At 42.9% G+C, this 19,789-nt stretch overlaps 1 protein-coding gene across 14 annotated transcripts in view; it reads right to left on the minus strand.

Annotated features, from left to right (window-relative positions):
- Positions 1-19,789, minus strand: part of MTSS1 (MTSS I-BAR domain containing 1) — a 124,884-nt gene that overhangs the window by 60,627 nt on the left and 44,468 nt on the right. The window contains exon 1 of one of the 14 annotated variants that reach the window (XM_059866754.1): positions 6,434-6,662. The exons of the other annotated variants lie outside the window; for them this stretch is intronic. Coding sequence (XP_059722737.1) covers positions 6,434-6,449 — 16 coding nt within the window. The 5' untranslated portion in view covers positions 6,450-6,662. Of the gene's footprint in view, positions 1-6,433; positions 6,663-19,789 lie in introns of those variants that run through there. 14 annotated transcript variants of the gene reach the window in all.

The following is a 19,789-nucleotide window of genomic DNA, read 5'->3' on the forward strand; positions in this document are numbered from 1 at the left end:
CCTGCTTTCAGATTAACCCCACTGACATAGCTAAATCACAAAAATGAATGTACTTTTTCAGTGATAAATGAGTGCTCTTCTGCTGAGAGCTCCATCCATCTCAGCTTATTACTTCTTTTTTTTTTAATTTTCTTTTTTTATATAGGGCAGGGACATCAGCACTGTAACAGTAAATACAGCAGCACTCAAGTTCAACTGCTGCCTGTGAAGTGTATCAGCAAAGTTCAGAACAATCATTTCATCCACAGGCAGGCAAGATGCTCAAAATCTAAGAGGTCATTTCAGCAAAGCCCAGAGATGCAGGAGCCACAGCTCCTTTGACAGTTGCCTGGCAACACTCTGCTATCTTTTACTCATTTATATTATTTTTAATACACTTATACTTATCCCCAGATCTCACTCCAAAGAGAGTTCAGCATTTTCAGTCATTGGGGGTGTCTCCTCACTACAGATTTTCTGAAAACAACTGAGTCCTGCCGAGGAGAGCACAGAACAGGAGGGCTTTCCAAGGCCAGATTCTGGAATGGGCTGTTTGCTCCTTCCAGCCTCAGTTTTGCGTCACACCGTGCACTTTGTCAGGATGTTTCCCAACAAGAACCTCTTATGACTGCTGCCTTTCGTCAGCATCCAGCCAGCCACTCAGTGCATGCCACGAAGACATGAGCTGCACAGATTTTGTGAGCTAAAAATACCAGTTAATGGGAAGCTACAGCAATATTAAACACATTTTTATTCTGAAAAAAAAAATCAAGTTTATTCCCTTGTCAATAAAAACAAGGCAAACTTAGAATTCAAGACGACTTTGATTTGCTACTAGGTTTTCCAAATGAAAGAAAAAATATTCAATTATTTATTTCTGGAGAAAGAAATCTCCCCTTGTCCCACATCCTCACTTAAAGAAAAAGAAAACATAACCAGTGCCCACACAGAAAACACCCTAAAGCCCTTTGGGCATGTTTTGAAGAAGCTATTTAGAGTAAGGAACATGGGCATTCTCTGTCCTTGTATTTATAATGAGGCTCCACCATCCCCAGGAGCTAAAGCAGAATGAAAATGGGTCACATTCTAATTAGCACTATTGAAGCGTGAAGCCCAAACATCCCTGAAATGGAATAGATTTCTTTTTTTTAATAACTCCAGCTTTACTAGAATATCCCACAGTCACCTATGTGAGCAGCCAGAAGCTTAAAAAAGGGTACCATGAAGCAGGCAGATATCCAGCATCATGCTGCTTTACTGCTGGGGAAGGGGAAACAGGGCTTTAGACAAAATCTAATCTATTAACTAAAAAAATTAAGCAATCAGTCGGTCTAGCACAGCCAGTTCTTTAATCACTTTTTATTGTAAAAAAACCAAACCCAAAAAAACCCCAACATAACAAAAATAACACAATCCTCTTGACTACAAAAACTATGTAGATCCACTAGCATGGATGTGGATGAAACATATTCAAGGAGGGCAGCTTCTAAAGCAGACAAATGGACAGAAACTGCTGGATTCCCACTTCCTCTCACTAAAGATGCCATGCTGCCCCATGCTCTGCCCACTCCTGCATGTTTAGTCAGAGCTCTGCAGCAAGAACCCCCGGCTCTGCTCTTGGCTCTGCTCCTCATCCACACCTGTCTCACACACAGCACCGGTGTCAGACAGCACCAGGCCCAGGGGCTGTCACACACCGTGTCTGAATTCCAGGTGAGTGCACGGCAGGGAGCACTGGGGAGCTGCTCCTCCTGCTCACCCAGAGCAGGCACAGGGGATTGTACAGGTGGCTGGAGGGGAGGAAAGGCAGCTGCCAACTTCTCCTCGGTATGTTCACAGCACACACGGCTCAAACCTGCACACTGGGCTGCCACACTTTGCTTTCCCCCCTGCTTCAATAGCCAGCTCCTTGCTTTTTCCTCCCAGGGCTTGCTTTAGCTCCAGGCAGGCTCAGCCTCCTGTGCCCAGCACCCAAAGTTCCATTTGCTTTGGGCGAGATGGATGCCAGAGAAGCTGTGGATACCCAGCAACTCAGGCCATCCACCCAAAATGACATCCAGGGAAGACTTTCACATGCAAACTCACTCTGGTTGTGAGCAGCACTCTGCACTGCACTTCAATCAAAGTCAACAAGCCATAAACACCACTCACCCGTGAGGGTTTGGAAGTCACTACAGCCTCCTGGGAAAAAAAAATACTATGAAAAAAATCAGAGGGGTGAATTAATTGAGCCTGCAGCTGTCTGCTCTACATATGACATGTCACAAAGTTCATGTTGCTGCACAGGATTTTTTTTTACAAGGGATGAGCAGGTGAAAGCCGGGCAAAAACCAGAACAAAGTGTTTACTCTGCTCATCCATGACTGTGCTTTCACCCCACAGGCAACTATGTCTTTTCCACGACTTGGCACATGAACATTGTGATGCATCTGCTGCAAAAATTCTGCAATTCTGTTTATTACAACTAAAATATTTGATTTTTTCTTTTATTCTTTTTGTTTAGCTTCTTTTGTCACAGTTGAGAAAAAGGGATGCCACTGCACAGGAGTGAAACACACTGTATATTACTTGGTTTTATCTAGTAACTTCTTGATCTGCAAATGGAAACAAAACAGACTCTCAGATACAGAGACATATATACAAACGCATGTATTTTTCAATTGCATGATGTGGTCATTCACCAACCACCAAGTTCTCTAAAAGTGCCTGGGAGCAACAGAAGTTATAGGCAAAGCAGAGCAAACAGCAATGCTTGATAGCAAAGCAACAATGCTCAATGATCAATATCAATGGTGGAGACCAGCAAAGGCTGGAGATCGCTGGTCCAGTGTCAAGACCAGATCTTATGTTGTCACATCTGGGGTAAAAATCATCATTTGTATCACTTGTTATTGTGAGAATTTCAATTACATCAGTAAAAATACAGCTTATACCAAAAGTTATTCTTCACAATTTCTTCTGTAACCAGAACTTGCTCTGGCTGTAAGGACACTCAGACACTAGAAATCTCTAAGTGGCTCAAATGGTATAATGCTTGCTGTACCTACTTTTTCCCCATCCAGCAAATTGCTCAGCAATTTCTTAAAGTGGCTCCAGAAGTCCTGACACCATTTCCTGAGAAGCTCAGCATCCACTGAGGCTCTCCCTCAGCAGCCAACTTCACACACACTTCTCAGAACGAGCCCTCCTGCTTAAATATCCAGCTGGAAGATGACTGTGATGTGCTTCCCACCATGTCTGATCCTGGGACCCCTCCAGGTTGTTAGAAGTGCCTTTCAGGGGATGAAGCCCATGCACCAAACCAGCCTCCTTGCTGCCTGAATTGCAGGTTTGAGGCTTTCCACACAGCAATGGACACAGCCTCTGAGGAGCCAGGAACAGCATCCAGAGCCTGTACCACCAGAAAGCCCCATTTACTATGGAACTAGAAATAGCAGAGGGGAGGCTTTCAGTGGGAAATGTGATGAGAATAGAAAGCAAGAGAGTAAAAACCCTGTCAGCACATTTCATAGACAGTCTTTTTAATGAGGAGATAAACAGATAAAGCTTTCAATCCATGTATGGAGGGTTTTTTTTTAATTTGAAAAGAAGCTAACCAAGCACAGAGGATTCAATATAAAACAAAGGCAGAACAAAACATTTTTTATCAAGGCCTAAACAATATGAAAATTGTCAATTCTAGTGCCACAGAAAAACCAGAGGTCTCCTCCATTCCCTACCCACCCTATTTATTTTTCTTTAATTATCTTTCCTTTCACTGCACACTGACTGTGCAGTGAAGTTAACAAACACACACAAAAACCATCCCCCAGTCCTGTGTGGGCCCCCCAAGCTTTGCTGCAGCAGCACTGCAAGTCAGGGCAAAGCCTGGGAGGAAGCTGAGCTTCCCTGCTGGAGTCAGCTCCATACCACACAGTGTGGATCCAGACCTCCCCAGATGTCAGAGCTCAGCGTGACAAGACTTTGTTCCTATTACTCAGTTCCCAACTGCACTATCTGCCACCCTCTATAACCATTTGATGCGCAAAGAGGCTGCCCTGCCAATAACATGCTAACTGTTTCTTAATCTGATGCAACACATTTAAATCTGGTGTAAGTAGAAATTCAATGTTCAAAAACCCGCCTGAAGCTGCTAAGGAACAAGAGAGACTTCTTCACACGAAGATGATTTTATACACAGAATTTAGAAAACATGAGATGGGACCCAGAAAAGTCACTTTGCAAAAGAAAGTCCTCTCTTCACATGCCAGGCAGCAAAAGCAGAATTCTCTCCCCCCATGGTTTCTTCCATCATAACCTGGAATAGTAACCTCAGACTGGGAAAGGGGTGGGGGGGACTGGTGGCAGCTTATCTCCAGTGGCCCCCTGAATGTCCCCTCCCCTTGCTGCTGACACTCATCCTTTGGGTGAAGTCTTCAAATGAGCTTTCTCCCATGCACAAAGACATTAAAAGCCAGCAGCCTCCAGTGAAAGGCTTTATACTCTCTTTTCATCTTCGATGCTGTGCTCTCCTGGGTGGCTTCCAACACCTTCACATTTCATAAGTGGCACCTTCAAAGATAAATGATTTAGAGGGGCTTTCTGCACAACCTGCAAGTACCACCACAGTTTTACCCCTGCTCTTCTAAGAAACTCCATGCAAACATATAGCTCAAGACTTTTCCCTAAACAAGGTTATAGATACATATCCAAGGCCCAAACTTTAAACTGGAGACACACCAGTTTAATATACAAAATCCAACTGACAGTCATACTTGACAGAAGATAAATATTGTTGGGGGGGGGGGGGGGGGGGTTATGTTTCAGATGCTGTATTTCAGGTTAGCAGAAGATGACTGCATCCTAAAGAATCAACCACAGAAATCCACTACAAACACATATACACTTAAACATGAGATACTGCTCCCAGATATTTTCAACAAACTGCAAATCTACTGTATATTCAGACATCCTGAATAGTCCCCAGGAACCATTTTCTGTGTTAATATTCAGGATTTGAAAGTTCCACTCTGCAGGAAGCTGCACAATCCTGTAACCTGTTACCCAGGTTGTACACAACATGCAATTTAAAGCATGTAGGTTTTTATTTTGAAGCAGTAAAGTAGGGTTAAAAACTGCCTCCTGCAGATAGTTACTAATATGGAAAAGCCAAATTTAATCACTGACTACATGACAGATGTCATAAAGTCTAATGCGGTTCCTAATTTATAACAGCTGGGCCAAAATTATCTCCAGACATTAAGGGTCATGATCAGAGCAGCAACTGCACCACCATAGCCCTCCAGAGGGGTATTCCAGATTTCTGCACTGCAGGGCTGGCAGTCCCTGTCTCCCTGCACAGCAGAGCCTGTGCTCAGAGCTGCAGGTACAGCAGCCTAATGCAGGTGCTGTGCCTGCAGCCCCAGTGTGCAGGAAGCCTGGGCTGCTCTGTGCTCTCCTGAATGATGATACCATGGTGTGGGACTTTGTGTGTCCTCACCACTGTGCAGTGCAGTCTGAAGACATCCCCTCCAAATCTCCCCCTCTCCTCTGAGTTTGTTCAAATAGCTTGTTAGAATGGTGTTCCTTCCCAAAGGACAGAGTAAATTAAATATTTCAGTTTGTTTTGCGAATTCTTGCTTTCTTGCTTCTCTTCAGCAGAAGCGAGTTGGGTCAGATTTACCAGTGTACCAAGGAAAGCAATAAATTCATCCCTACTCAGGCTTCCAAATCTGAGATTTGAACAGCCTGCCCAAATGCTCTGGGCACAAAAGCTTCCCAGTCAAATCAAGGAGATCTCATTACAGGAATTTCTATGTGAAATTCTGGTCTGAATTTAGTAAGAGATCAGGCAAGATAAAGAGACAGGGTGTTTTCAAAAACCCCCTCAAAATGCACATGCTCTCTGAATAGATGCAAAAGTTAATATATCTACTTAGGACTACAGAGAGATATGTCCAGTGATTGCTCTTGAACTCACAAAGTAAGCCCAGATGAGGGCAAAATTATAAAATTAAATACTCACAGCAAGGTCAACCATCCTAATTTATTATAATAGCAGGCCAATCCAAATGATTGCTCTTTTTTCTTTCACCTAAACCCTAACTCTCAAAATACACCCTGTACTGCCTTCCTCCAACACCTTTTTTTAATTTGTACACTGACTTTGGTATTGAAAAATCTGCATATGTTACTTAATTTTTTAGGAAAGGAATTCAACAGTTAAGCACTTTTTTTAACTGGGTATTATAACTGGTCAGAGCATTCACCTCTTACTCCCATGAAAAGAGGAATTTTTTAATGGACTTTGCTTCAGTCCCACTCATTTTCATGGTATATATCCACAGCAAAGAAGTTTCTCCACAGATGGAAAATTTCCAGCATTTGCTTTCAGGCTGCTTATCATGAAAAATATAGATGTATTCCTTAAATATTATATGAATCAGAGCCAGAACTCAAAGCCAGAAATAATTACCTTCTCTGGACAACATTCAGCAGCCCATTCCCTTCTTCCCCAGCCTGCCAGCTGTCTTCAGAACAAGCAGCCATCCTCCTTCTTTTAATTACCCTTTCATTTGTTTCTTGTGGTTTAGTCTTCTCCCATTTTTCTCCTCATCCCTCCCGCTCCAGCTGTTTCAAGGAGTCATACATGGCTCCATCCCCCAGGCTTTTTGCTCTCTGCACTCTGCTCAGCTTCCTCCTGGGGAACCAAACTCCCACTGAAATGCTTTTGTTGTGATCAGCTGGAGTGAAGCATCCTCAACCACTGAATAAAGTATCTGTGTTTTCAGTATTCTCAAATTCAAACATAAAATAAACAACTTCATGCGGATGACTCAAATTAGCTTTTCAGTCTTGTTCCCTGTCTTACATCTTGGATCACTTCCATTTTTTAATGAGGTTCAGGCATTACTTTAAGAGAATCACTGCTACAATAAGGTCACAAAGTCCCCTCTAGCCCCATTTTCTGATCACTGGAGACACAGCCACCCAAATGACAGACCCAGCCATGGGGGGGCTGCTTTCTGCTTCTCAACTCTTTCTCCTGATCCTTACTTTCCTCCTGAAAGCAGCAAAGATGGCTCGTCCCATCCATCTGAGCACTGTCATTCGTAACTAAGTTTGGGTTTTGGTAATACTAATATCTCCTTATTTGATCCATGTGTCCTGTGCTTTGTTCAGACCTGGCTTTCCTTCCACTAGACTGTTATTACCAATGACTCCTAAAATCATTACTTGCATTCTGGTTTTCAACTTCTTCTTTCCTTTCATCAGGCTTATGCTATTTCAACCTTCACAGACTGACTACACTGAGCTATTGAAACGTCAGCTACAGTCTCAGGCTGGCCAACCTGATAAAGCACAACATACACAATTGTGAATTTGCTCCAGTGAATTCACTGTTCATCTGTCATGTACAAACACACCTGTCTGTCCTCACAGCTTTTGCTGTGCTCAAGTCAGCTGGAGCCTATCATATCCATACTGTTATCGTGATTATACATATATATATATAAAATATATATATGGATTATTTCCACCATATACACTGCAGGTCTGTGGGGGGGGGGGAACTTTCACTGTGTTCAGCTCTGTACAATCTTGACTAAATACCAGCAACAAAGTAACCCAACATTTATTAAAAACTAGCCACAAAATAGCTCAAAAATATTCCCAAATATTAGTATAACTGAGAATACTCCCAAGTATTTCATCAAAAACATTCCCTGTCTAATTACTGCTTATTTCTTTGGAAGGCAGTCACTAATAGCAACACTGATACTAGCATATGGAGCAGACTGCAGCATTTCAAAGTTGCCAACAAGTTTAAACAAACAAATTGCAGGAATTAAAGTTTTGCTTAAACTTTCTTCCCAGAAACAAATACTGACACAGGATACAAAATATGAAAATGCCAAGCCAATACAAACACCAAAGGAGACAAAACAAAACCAGGCAGGAATTCCACTTTTACATAAGTGACAGCAGTTTGGTATCTGGATCACAAAGGAACCCTTTCGCTTCTTAAAAATTAAGTGTCTGTACCCTCAGGTAGGGAGTGAAGCACCTGGCAAGGCTGGGGAGGATGATGCAGAGCTCTGCTTCCCTCTGCCCAGTGACTCACCAGGGAGACACTCGCCAGATCTTTTCAGTTTTTTAATTGTTTCACACCGGGCAGACTGGCAGCTCCTGGAGGTAGCTTTTCCTAGTAAATGTGATGCCAGGAGATCACAGACTGCATCAGTGGACAAGCCTTGGAGGTAAAAACCTGGGTATGCAACTTCAATGATAGAGATATCTTTTGATGTGACCTACAGGATTAGCCATAATCCTGGTGTGACTAAATATGTTATTTGCCATCTTTATTGCCCATGAAGGAAAATTTAAGGACAGCCCTACTTCTTTCACTATTCCAGGCCAGCAAAAGACTGGACTGGAGATAATATGCAATACATTTAGGCCCTATTTCACAACAGCCAGTTACTTTTTGTCCCTTGTTTGGACAGATGCTGAAGTAAATAACTATCAAGACATTAATAAAAAGAGCAATCCAACTATCAAAAAATTAATAAAAAACAAACCAGGCATCCTTAGTATTTTCCTCCCAACAAAAAACATTCTGTAGTCCTCAGTTCCCAGTGAACTGCTGACAGGCACTTAAAAAGCATCTCCATTTGCTGATGCAGGCACAGGCAGAAGGGAGCCCTCTCTGCAGGGAGCCCTTTGAGTTACCTAACAGGAGCCAATAGAACTAAAGCACCCACAGCACCTCAATCTCGAAGCATTGGCATTAAAGTTCAAAAATCCCATGCAGAATAGCAAGCTCAGGCTGAAGCTTGGCCTTTCACTGCTAGAGAGGGCTGCTTTAAGAGCATGCTGAATAGAACAGCTAATTTTTTCAAGTTATTTTGCTACAGGACACAATCACTTCAGACTAACATTAAATCTGACCACTGCAAATAAGAGAAGCCAGCAATAATGCAGATCACAAATAACCAAATCTTATTCCATGACCTTTTCAATCAGATGCTACACAGCAACTTATCTCTGTTGCAGATCATTGGTATCATCAGGGTTGCTCCATCAGATACTTTCTACAGTCCAGTCTAATATTACATCAGCAAGTCAAGTGAGGACACAGACATTTGACTTTCTCCTTTAATTGAGACTTTGCAAAAGAGGAGCAATTCCTTAGGGCATTTTTTCCCTGCTCAAAGGAGGCCATCATATTCACATTTAACTATCTGAAGCAATTAAAGCCCTAAGTGGTCCAGGACCAGGTGGTCTCAAAGACATTCCCTATGGGCAGTTCTACACTACCTGTGCATAGTAGGGTCTGGGTATTCAGTGTGGAACCAGCAGCACCTCACCCAGAAGTTTTCATTCTAACAGTCAATACACAACAGACTGGCTTCAGTTCCTTCTGGCCATATTTTCTAGAACTAACTTTCAGAACTTTACTCATACCCTGGCTTTGCCTCAGCCCGAATGCTGCTGGCTGAGAAGGTTTGCTGGTTGCTCATAGCTCCGTGGTGGATGTGCAGCCCATCGCTTCAGGCAGCACTGCACCATCACTGAGAAGCCATCCAGACAGCAGTGAAAACCCAGGCTGTAAGAACATACAGGTTCCTGAGCCCAGGCAGATACTTTTCAACTTAATTGCCTTCCCTGTTCTTCAGATTGCCCCAAAGCCATCTGTCCCAGCCTGCATTCCTTCAACTGCTTGCTCATGTTAAGTACCTGCTTACTTAGCTGTCCTCAGTCACGTACACAGCTTGCACAGCTCCCTGCCCACGCTCTGCCTTGCCTGGAAATACAGCAGCTCCTTCTTGAGCTGAGTTTGAGTAACATTACACTTCAGCTCAGGGCTGAAAACAAACTCACACAGATCTGACAGGCCACAAGACAGTTTAGTGGAGGGGAAAAGAGCACAAAGGGTAAAAAGGCTAAACTGCCCTATAAAACCACTTTGCAAACTTGTAGGAGGAAACTTTTGTTAAGTATTAGAGGATTTAAGCAATGAGAAGTCACGTGCCTAAATAACCCTGTGGAGTTTTACCCTCATGCCGAGGCTTGATGGTTTTAGCTTTATTGCAGCATAGTTGTCTTGCACAACTGCAGGATGAACCTGGGAAGGAAAATCAGCTGTGCTCTACCCTACCTAAAAGCAGGAGGTGCTGTGTTTACTTACTCACGTCCAAACAGCTTCACAGAAGTCCACATTGGTAGCTCCTATCAGAAGCCACAGGATTTCCTCAGTATACACTGTCTTTTATCTGTTATAATCAACAACATGAAATCGGGCACTGTGCTTACAGGACAGACAGCAGGCTGCTCTCCAGTGTTCCCAACAGTCTGCACAAAGTATAAACTATAACTGCTACCCATTTCTATCCCTGATAAAGCTCCCAAGATAAGAAATCACAGCATCTGTAACTTTACACTTGAGGATGGTGGAGGAATGAATCATTCAAACACATACAAAAACTCCTTTTTTTTTTCATTATTAGCCTCACGTAGCCATTTCTGCCAGAGAGACTGGAATAACCCAGATGCAGGAATTAAATTCAGTTTCACTTCTCCCTTGCTGTTACTCAACATTATGTCCTGCTATTAGTGCTATGCAGAGACTTCATTTTTTATACAAATGCCTGGATCTTCATTCCCATTCACAGTACCCCAGTGGCCACAGCAGCTAAACAAAGGACCACCAAAGCAGAGAACATAAAACTTTGGTACTGCTAACATAGAGCACATCAGGCATTTTAACAAGACTAAACAACAATAGCTACAGCAAAACCCAATCTCATGCCCATTTATCACTGCCTGCATTTAAGTCTGTTGCAGCCTGTCAAGTATCTGGAAGCTCTTCCTGCCATCTGTTTCCTTCCTCCAAGGGTGGTGCAGTTTTCCATGATTACTCTCTCTCTCTCTCTCACACACACACACACACACACATTTAAAAGTCTTTATTTCTGTGACTTGTAAGAATTATTTCTGAAGAGGGCTATGAATTTTGAACCTGTCTGTGCAGCACGTCATTTGCTTGGATTGATAAAATTCATGGTTGCCTGTCTCCACCTTCTCAGAGTAACACCAAAATCTATTTACCCCACCTTTTCTTTGTGCACTGGTAATACTAAAGCCAGCCAGTTAAAATGACAAGAATTTACCGAGATGTTTCCAGTATGCAGTGGCTTGCTGCTTCCACAGAAAGCTGTCACAACAATTACCAAACCAATTAACAACAACTAAGCAAAGGGACAGATCTGTAGAAAGACTTGCTTGAGCTTCAGTGCTGAGTGGGAGTCTTATTGCTGCCCTTTGAACACCAGAGTTAACAACAGATTGTAAATGGTAACTTTTCTGCAGTGCGGCGATTCCAGCAGATGAGCATCTGCCTCCTTTCTGTATGTAAATATTGCCCTTTTCCTCACTTCCTACAGAAGGCACCTATGGATTTTACTGTCTCAGGAAAAAGGCTGCCCTAAATATTTATGGATCCTTTCAGAGTTTTACAGCAAATAGCCCTAAATGTTCATAAACCTCTATCTGCACTTTTAACACCCTAGCCTAGTTTTAGGGTATCTACATTTATTTGTACTTTTAACACCCAGCCTAGTTTTCCCATAATGTGGAAGTTATATTACATAGTTATCTGTCCTCACACCAAGAAAAAAACCTCAGGACTTTTGGCTGTAAGCAATACTCTAGCAGAATTAAAAATCTTTTAAACAATTTACTTTCTGCAGCTATTAGCTTTCTGCAGCTATTACCAAAAACCAGGGATGGACTGGCTACCTAGCATTCATTTTACTTTTTGTTTTATACTGCAGCCCTCTTGCATAAGTAGGGCAGGATTTCTCACAGGAAAATGCTTTCATTTTTAAACTGAGCCTAAACTTGTAGTGGAACATTTACATTAAGAATACCATTGTAAAAGAGTCAGCAGAAATACTCTGGTGTTAATATCAAGTTTGAAAGTAAAGAGAAAAAAATCTCCTTAAGAGTATATTTTGCAATAGAACCTCAGGAAGCAAAGAGGAACACACACAAAAGACATCCTGCCCTAGGTGCATCTGCAGCATTTGAGAGTTTTGATAGTAATAATAATGTGTTTACATAATCTCACTGGAAAACATCAGACCAATGTGACCATGTTTTAAATAACCTGTTGCTTCTACTTTATGAAGTAGCTGGTATTAAACCATTAAGCTAATAGTCAGAGCTGGCTACTGTTTGGGTTTTAATAAGATCTGGTGCAGCTGATAAGAAGAAGTGAGAAAGAGTTTCGCAAATGGAAGCTTTGCATGAACGCCTGGTCATGGTAACACTAACTCGATTTCCCCTCTCAAAAGAACAGCCATAAAGTCAGCACACTAAGCTGACTTGCTCCATCTTATAAAAAGGTATCAATATCCACCCATATTCTAACAGGTTGTGGGAGCAAAGGCATTTACAGAACAAAGATGTTGCTCAGAAGGGTGTATGCTTGGCTGTTCATACAAAGAGAGTTGAACCTTATCCCAGTTCCCCATGTTTTGAATACTGAAGACCTATCCAGCATGAAGGACCATAGGCCATGTTAAATCAAAAACCCAGCAAGATAATTCAGCACATCTGCCTCCAGAAACTGCAGAAGTGCATAAAGAAGCCAGTGCTGAAACGTTTTTAATTGGGAAATTGTGTGGGAAAACTGGGAGGAGGCTGTGTTGTCAGACAAAAAGGAAAACAAAATCCAAGCATTCTTTGAATTAACTCCCAACTGCCAAGCACTGCTTGCCTCCCTTTTTCCACCCTTACAACCTCCCCACTATGAAAGAGTAGCCCCATGCAGCCATTCCTCTGTGCCTCCCCTCATAGCAGTACCAAGGGTGTTTGTATCCTCCAAGTCATCAGCCCAGCATCACTTCTTTCCCAAGAACAGAAAATAGCAGCAATTCACAGGATCATTAAATAGGAGCTGGGATATGCTGGACAAATGAGCCCTGTGAGACTGGGAGCGCTACAGAGTTCAAGATGACCCTCACAATTTCACCTGTGACCATGGGTCTGGCTGAAGCTGCTGCCTCTGCTTATTAGAGGAAAGGCTTCTGTCTGCCCTGCTCTCAAATTCTCTTCCATCTTCTAGCTCATCATTCTGCAAAGCCAACACAATTCTTTCTGGACAGCAATGACTAAGACATTTCCCAAGGAATTTGTTCCACAGCATTCCCTGCATGCTGCATCTGCCCAAAGAGAGAGCACTGAACTGAAGGCCCAGCCTTGCTTAATCCATCATTTTTACAGCAAAGGCTTACCTGTCTACCATGACAGCAGCATATCCAACATCAACAGTAAAAAGGTACTGTAGGTAAAGAAATTGAGCTGTCTTCTACCTTTTCAGTATTTACAGCACATTCAGTTCGTGTTTTCACATTCTCCTGTACTGGAATTCTTTTAATCAAGTCTTTAGTAGATTCACAAAAAACTGAAAAAATCGTGGAAGACATGATTTGAATAAAAGCCCAGTAACACTCCATATCTGCTGCATCCCACAAAGGCCACCTTAAAAGAAAGGGCTTTCTAAAATAAAAAGCAAATAGCATAGCACTTTTAACCCCTAAATGGTACATCTGCTTTGGGTTCAGATGTTTGGTGTGAGCTATGCTGTCTGCACAACCCTAACCATTGCCTGCTGTCTGCAGTTCCCTTGAGGAATATAATTAACATCAAGTTAAAACCCCACCTCCAGCATCAGGGAGATAATTGAAATCTAGGCAGTCCCAAGACTCTTCTCAAATTGAGAAGTTGCTAAACCAAAATGTAAAGCTGTAGCAAGATGCTCATATTAATTATACTAACCAACCACCAAGGGGCTCCTATCTAAGGGCTGTTTTCCATGGATAATTCATGGCAGCTTTTGAATGATGGTCCATTCCTCAACAACACAAACAAGCTGTTCAAGCCACTTCAGGCTTCCAGCATGAACGTGCAGTGGCTGCTGAATTCCCCAGAGGAAATAATCTTAAAAAATACTATCTTTCAGTGACTACTTTGTCAAAACAGAGGGCATTTCAAAGGTTAGTTTCCAGCAAAGGACTGTCTTGTAACACCCTGGAACTCTCAGCACTCAATGAAGACACCCATGAGCTGACAGTCCAAAATTTCAAGACAAAACATCTTTGGACTTGTTTTTAAAAGACACTTCAGTGGTCAACTGCTTTTTGCAATGCCTTCCCTATTAGGTTTTGGGTTTTCCCCTTGAGGTTCTGTACAAGCAAAGCTTTTCACAACTCCTCTATACAAAACTACATAGTGAGTTACACCAATACAGTGGGTAAATATGCCCCCCATATATGAGTAAATCAATTTAATTGACCACCTACAAAGTTAATCAATTAGATTAACGGTTGACCTACTTAAAGACAGGGAAAAGTATTTGATAGTTATTTTCTGGAAAACAGAATGCATAGAGCATCACCATATAAATACTCAGGCAGTTCAGATAAAGCATGCTGAAGGCAAATGACATGCACAATACTGGAAGAACACAGGGCTCAGTGGGAGGCAAAGGACTCCATTTCATATTGATGCATTTACTTGATGTTTGAAGTCTTGGGGGAGAAGCAGCAGGATAAAGGTTCTCTGTGATATATGAAAAGCTATCTCAACACACTGAGATTTTCCCAATAGGGGCAGCTTAATGATCAAGACATCCCCTTTTGGATTTTTTGAGCCCTCTTCAAAGTTTGTGGCTTAACGAGTAGAGGAGACAGGAAGAAATTGCTACAACTCCCTTTTCCTTGGTTCCTCTCTCAGACAACCACATGAACTCCACAAACCCACATTTCACACTGTTGCATCTATGCCCTAATAAGCCACTTATCCTGCAGCAAGCTACAGCAGGAGAAGTTTATCTGCATTCACCCTCAACTGCAGTCAGCAGTTATCTCACTGCACATGCCCCTAAGAGCCCCTGCTTCCGTGTAGAGATCAATTTATTGGACATCTGATTCTCCAACCCACTTTTTCCTGTTCAACTGACAGCATTTTGGGGATATACTTTATGAAAGCTGATTCACATCACTGCTACAAACTATGTGTTACTGTTGGGGGGAAGGTGTGGAGCTTTCATTGTTGCCTTTTTGGGGTTTTGAATAAAAAGCTTCATTGGGAGAAACAGTGCCCAGATAAAGGTTACAAGTTCATGCTCCCCAACTGAGCAAGCAACAGCAGCTTGGCACCATCAGCCTCCTCATAACACTACAGCTCCTCAGTCTGCAGTGTGGTTTCACACCTGCATCACTGGACTAAGGCAGCGACTACGGAGCAGAAAGCCCATTCAAATTGTTTGATGAAAGGCTCCTGTGGCAGTGCCATGCTACTCAAAAAGACCTATTTGTACTGAATGCTGGAGCCAGAGCAATCCTAATAAGTCATTCCTTCAGATATTTGTCAATCAACAGAGGAGCACACAGATGAAGGCTACACTGTCTCCTAGCGAAATGTGCTTGCTTTCCGTGCAGTCAATCTGGAAGTTGTTATTCTAGCTCATATCAGACTATGTGTAACATCACTTATAATTAACAAACCTGAAAAGCAGCAAATAATTCTGAAAGACAACTGAACAAATGATGTCAGGTTTTATGACAAGACAGTTGCACCAGAGGCAACCTATCAAACAGCTACATGACATTAAACTTTCTTCTGAAGAAACACTCACCTGCTCTCTATTAATTCACTTACTTGATATTTAAGGACTGACAGTGCTGAAAAATGTGTCATTCCATTAGACAGATAGCTGTCCTGCCTCAGGGGAAATGCTGATAGTGTAATGGAAAGAGTTCCAAGACTGCTGTGTTGTCAGCCTGGGTCTGCCCTGAGCAGCTGTTCAGAAACCCCACACAACCATTCCTCAGGAAACCACAGACACAACAGCAGAGCCAGAAGTTTCCAAAAAATGAAAAGCATCTCTCATCCCCTCAAGAGAACCTGGGTAAATAGAGAGAAGAACAAACAAGGAGGAGAGGCAGAGGGAATAGCTGGGAGTCAAGGCCTGCTTCTGCTGAATGTCCCTTGAATGAGGCAATTCCAGACAGAGGATACAGGGAAAACAACTCTGCTTTGCAAGGTAAATTAGAACAATTCACTCAAGGTTCTTGCTTTGAAGGCAGTCAAACATATTTCATTCAATATCTAATACACACAGAAAAAACCCATTTATTACTTGTATTCTAATTTACTCCCAAGAATATCCTTTCCTTTCAGTTATGTCATGCTTTGCACTGGTAGCTAGAGAGTTGTTGATAACACACCACTGTGTTATTTTGGTGACTTATTTTATTCATTCCTTCCTCATTTTTCCCAAAGGTTCTTCCTGAGAGACAGTCTTAGATGGCTTCAGATGCATACTTCCCTTCAGTCCTGATCTCCTTAGTGAGTCTTAGGGTCTCTTCATGAGACATTGCCAGACAATTAAGTTCCCAGTCACCTGAACGGCAGCATCCAGTCCTTGGGATGGATTAATTTCACCCTCCACCAACAGCAATTTTAATACTCACAATGCAAGATGAAAGGTAAGAAGTAGAAAAACAAACACTTGGGGGAACCTGATTACAGGAGAGTCCAGCAGTAAAGGGAGTCTCCTGCCATTTCCCTTTGTCTATATATTCAATGGTGGCAGATCCCTCCCCTCCAGAGGGTGTACTGCTACTCCCTGCTGAATGAAGTATGCAAGATAAGAGATCCTGACTATTAGGTTGCAGGCTGCACATTACTCCCTAATCCTTTCAGACAAACTGACCAGGCCACTGTTTTTCTGATGCCTGGATTTGTTTCCTGGCACATACCTATTTCCTAGCTTAGAGGTGTGAAGAAAGCTGGGTTTGATATCTTGAAAGCAGCATACCAGTACTTCTCAGCCCTTCCCAATCCCTCTATCTCAAAAGCACAGCAGTGCTGGTGGAGTGCCATCCTGACCAGCTGGCCTCTGAGCACTCTTTACAACTGTCTATTATCTTTCTTTGACCTTCACAGCACTATTCAAGTGCAGAGAGGACCAGGCAAACAACTCAAGGAAGAACACTAAAAATATCCCAGACTTGCGTTAGTCACAGGACTGTGGCCCAGCTGAGAGCACCAGGCACTGCCCAGTTGAGCCACAGCCCTGCTCTTCTGCCTCAAAGGGATCTGCACATCAAGTAAGCTCAAACTCTTTCATTTGGGTTATTTTAAAATGGCAGTGAAGAAACACAGATCTCTACTGCTGAGTTGTGTCCCATGACCAAACCAGAGTATTAAGAGGCAGCTCACTGATCCCAATCAGCAATGGCATAATTTAATGTTCAATAGCTTCCTTGTGCCAGTGCACCACCACATCAAAGCTCTGCCACTGTGGGTCATTCTCCTGTGATTTAGTGAAACCAGGCTTCCTCTCACCAGTTTGTCAGAAGACTCTGCAGAGGAAAGTATTTGTTCAGTCTTTAATATGGAAAGAAACTCCCTGCAGACACAGGAACCAAGCCATACAACCTCAACTGAGACAGGGAATTCCAGGAGCTATTTGGAACAGCCCTCATCAACTGGATTCAGCTACTTAATTCTCATCTGGTGGATGAGAATTAATTCTTATTTTGGATGGATGGAGGCTAAAAGGAATTAAAAAAAAATTATTTTAAGTTCCTGGACCAGGCAGGGTCCCAGGGATTAAAGGGCAAGCAAAGCATCTAAGACACGGAGAATTTGACAAATGGATATGAAACACAGAGTGAAAACCAACTTTTCTGCTACTGTGAATGGTCACCTGTAAATGAAACCCTTTCCTCACCCACAGAAAAGCTGGCTATAATAAATAAAGCATCTGTATTTTCCCCTCAGTTTTAAAGTACCCACTCACAGAAACACCAGTGCATTTCCCAGGCACACCAGACTTGGGTGCTCTTTTAATAACCTGCAACGAAGACTCCCAGCCAGCCAGCAACCCACAGGCAGTTCAGAGGAACAGGAATGTGTGGGTGCAGAGACTTTTCTCTGTGGCTTCCCCACCAGCTGGTGCTGTGCAAGGGAGGGCTGAGGGCAGCTGCTGTGGGATGTAAATAGGCAGCAGCTGTTTGGCCATGTGCTCAGTGGGTTCCAAAGGGTTAAACTCTGTCACCAAAGCAGAAGCACACAGGCCCAAAGCAACAGCCCTGCCTCTGTCTGCAGGATCACTGCTTCCACCCTTTGGGGTATGGGCGGGGGAATGAGAGGGAAAAACACTGTCTCTCAATTTCTTAATATTTTATTTTAAAGTCAAAGGCAAACCTCTGAGGGAAGTCAAAACTATTAGCCATTGCTCCATGCCACTTGTCATGTGAAGGCACTGATGCAATGCTGCTCACATCAGTGCTATTTCAGACCAACAAATTCAAGTGCATTTCAGTGCATGGTGACAGTCATCTTCAAATATAAGAGACACTTCTTGCTGCCTATCTCTGCTCAGCTGGAAGCAGCTCCACACCCCACAGCAGCTTGCTGCTCCACTTCATGTTTACAGCCCACATCTGAGCCTTGCAGGCTCAGCTACCAGTCCCCTACAGAGGTTTGAGTTTTGCTTGGCACCCTTCTCCTTTCGGGGTGCTGGCAGTGACCTTCCTCTGCCTCCCACCACCATACATAACACTCCAGTTTTGGTGGAAACAATCTCCTGACTGGGACACACAAAGGCAGCAGCTCTTCTTGGAAACAGGCTGCTCAAGAGGAGTTGAGAGCAACCACAAACTGCAACTTTACAACAAAATCGAAAACACAGTCTCAGCCTGGCCTTCCCGTCAGCCACAAGCACAAGGAGAGAAGCATTTTGGGGGAATCCTCTCAGACTGGGGTGAGACAGACTGACCCACTGGGTACACAATTATAGCATTGTATTGAGTGTTACACAGGGGCAGAATGGAGCCTGAAGTGGTTTTTAGACTGTGAACTTTAATAATTCTCAAATCCTTCCAACCTTGTTTTAAGGACAGCTTATGTGCTGTTGTTTGTTGAAGGAGCTTCCTGAGCTTTGCTGTTCCAATGGGGCTGGAATGGGGCAGACTGAGCTGCTGCCACAGCATCCCCCATCCAACTATGGTCACTTACCATCCCAAATAGTTTGCATTCTGCCTCTAATGCCAGGAACTCATTTCTCTCATCACAGTACTCATGCAAGATTTAATGAAGACACACACCATGCCTGAAAAGAAGTGACTGAAAGAAAAGAATGAATTATTTAAACTCCCAGTGTCTCTCTTTTCCCCATCAAGTGCAATCATACAAATGCTCTCCTCTGGTACAAACTCTTACCAGTTAACCAAGTCCCACCTTCCCTGGAGCATAGACCAGAAGTGAACTCTGCTTCTTCCAAAACCAGTTCTGACACAAACATTTAAAAAAGAAATAAAAAAGCAACACAACCAGCTGCCTCCCAGAGAGCTGGAGCAAGACACACGGACAACACAAACCACTGTACATTAACAAGAGCTGCTATTTCTGGTACAAGCCTGGGCCTCTTGTTTCCTTTGGCCAATTATGATAATAGTATTTGGCAACAGTACCAGGACTAGTACAAAAACAAGACCAAAATGTTTATATAGAGAATCTGCAGCACATTTGTAACCTCTGCAGATACTGATCTCACCAAGCCAGTAGCATCCCCACCAGGGCTGAGAAATGGAGAACCCAGAAGAAACCCAGGGAAGCAGAGTTAGGGGCTCGCAGGGGCAATGGGCATCACACCATAGATTTACACCCAAGTAAAGCAACTCCATCCTGAAATTCCCTTACATGCCAACTTCAGCTGTGGTGAAAATCTTAAGGATTAAACACCATGCAA

The sequence above is a fragment of the Haemorhous mexicanus genome, chromosome 1 (assembly GCF_027477595.1).
Source record: "Haemorhous mexicanus isolate bHaeMex1 chromosome 1, bHaeMex1.pri, whole genome shotgun sequence".
Taxonomy (NCBI): domain Eukaryota; kingdom Metazoa; phylum Chordata; class Aves; order Passeriformes; family Fringillidae; genus Haemorhous; species Haemorhous mexicanus.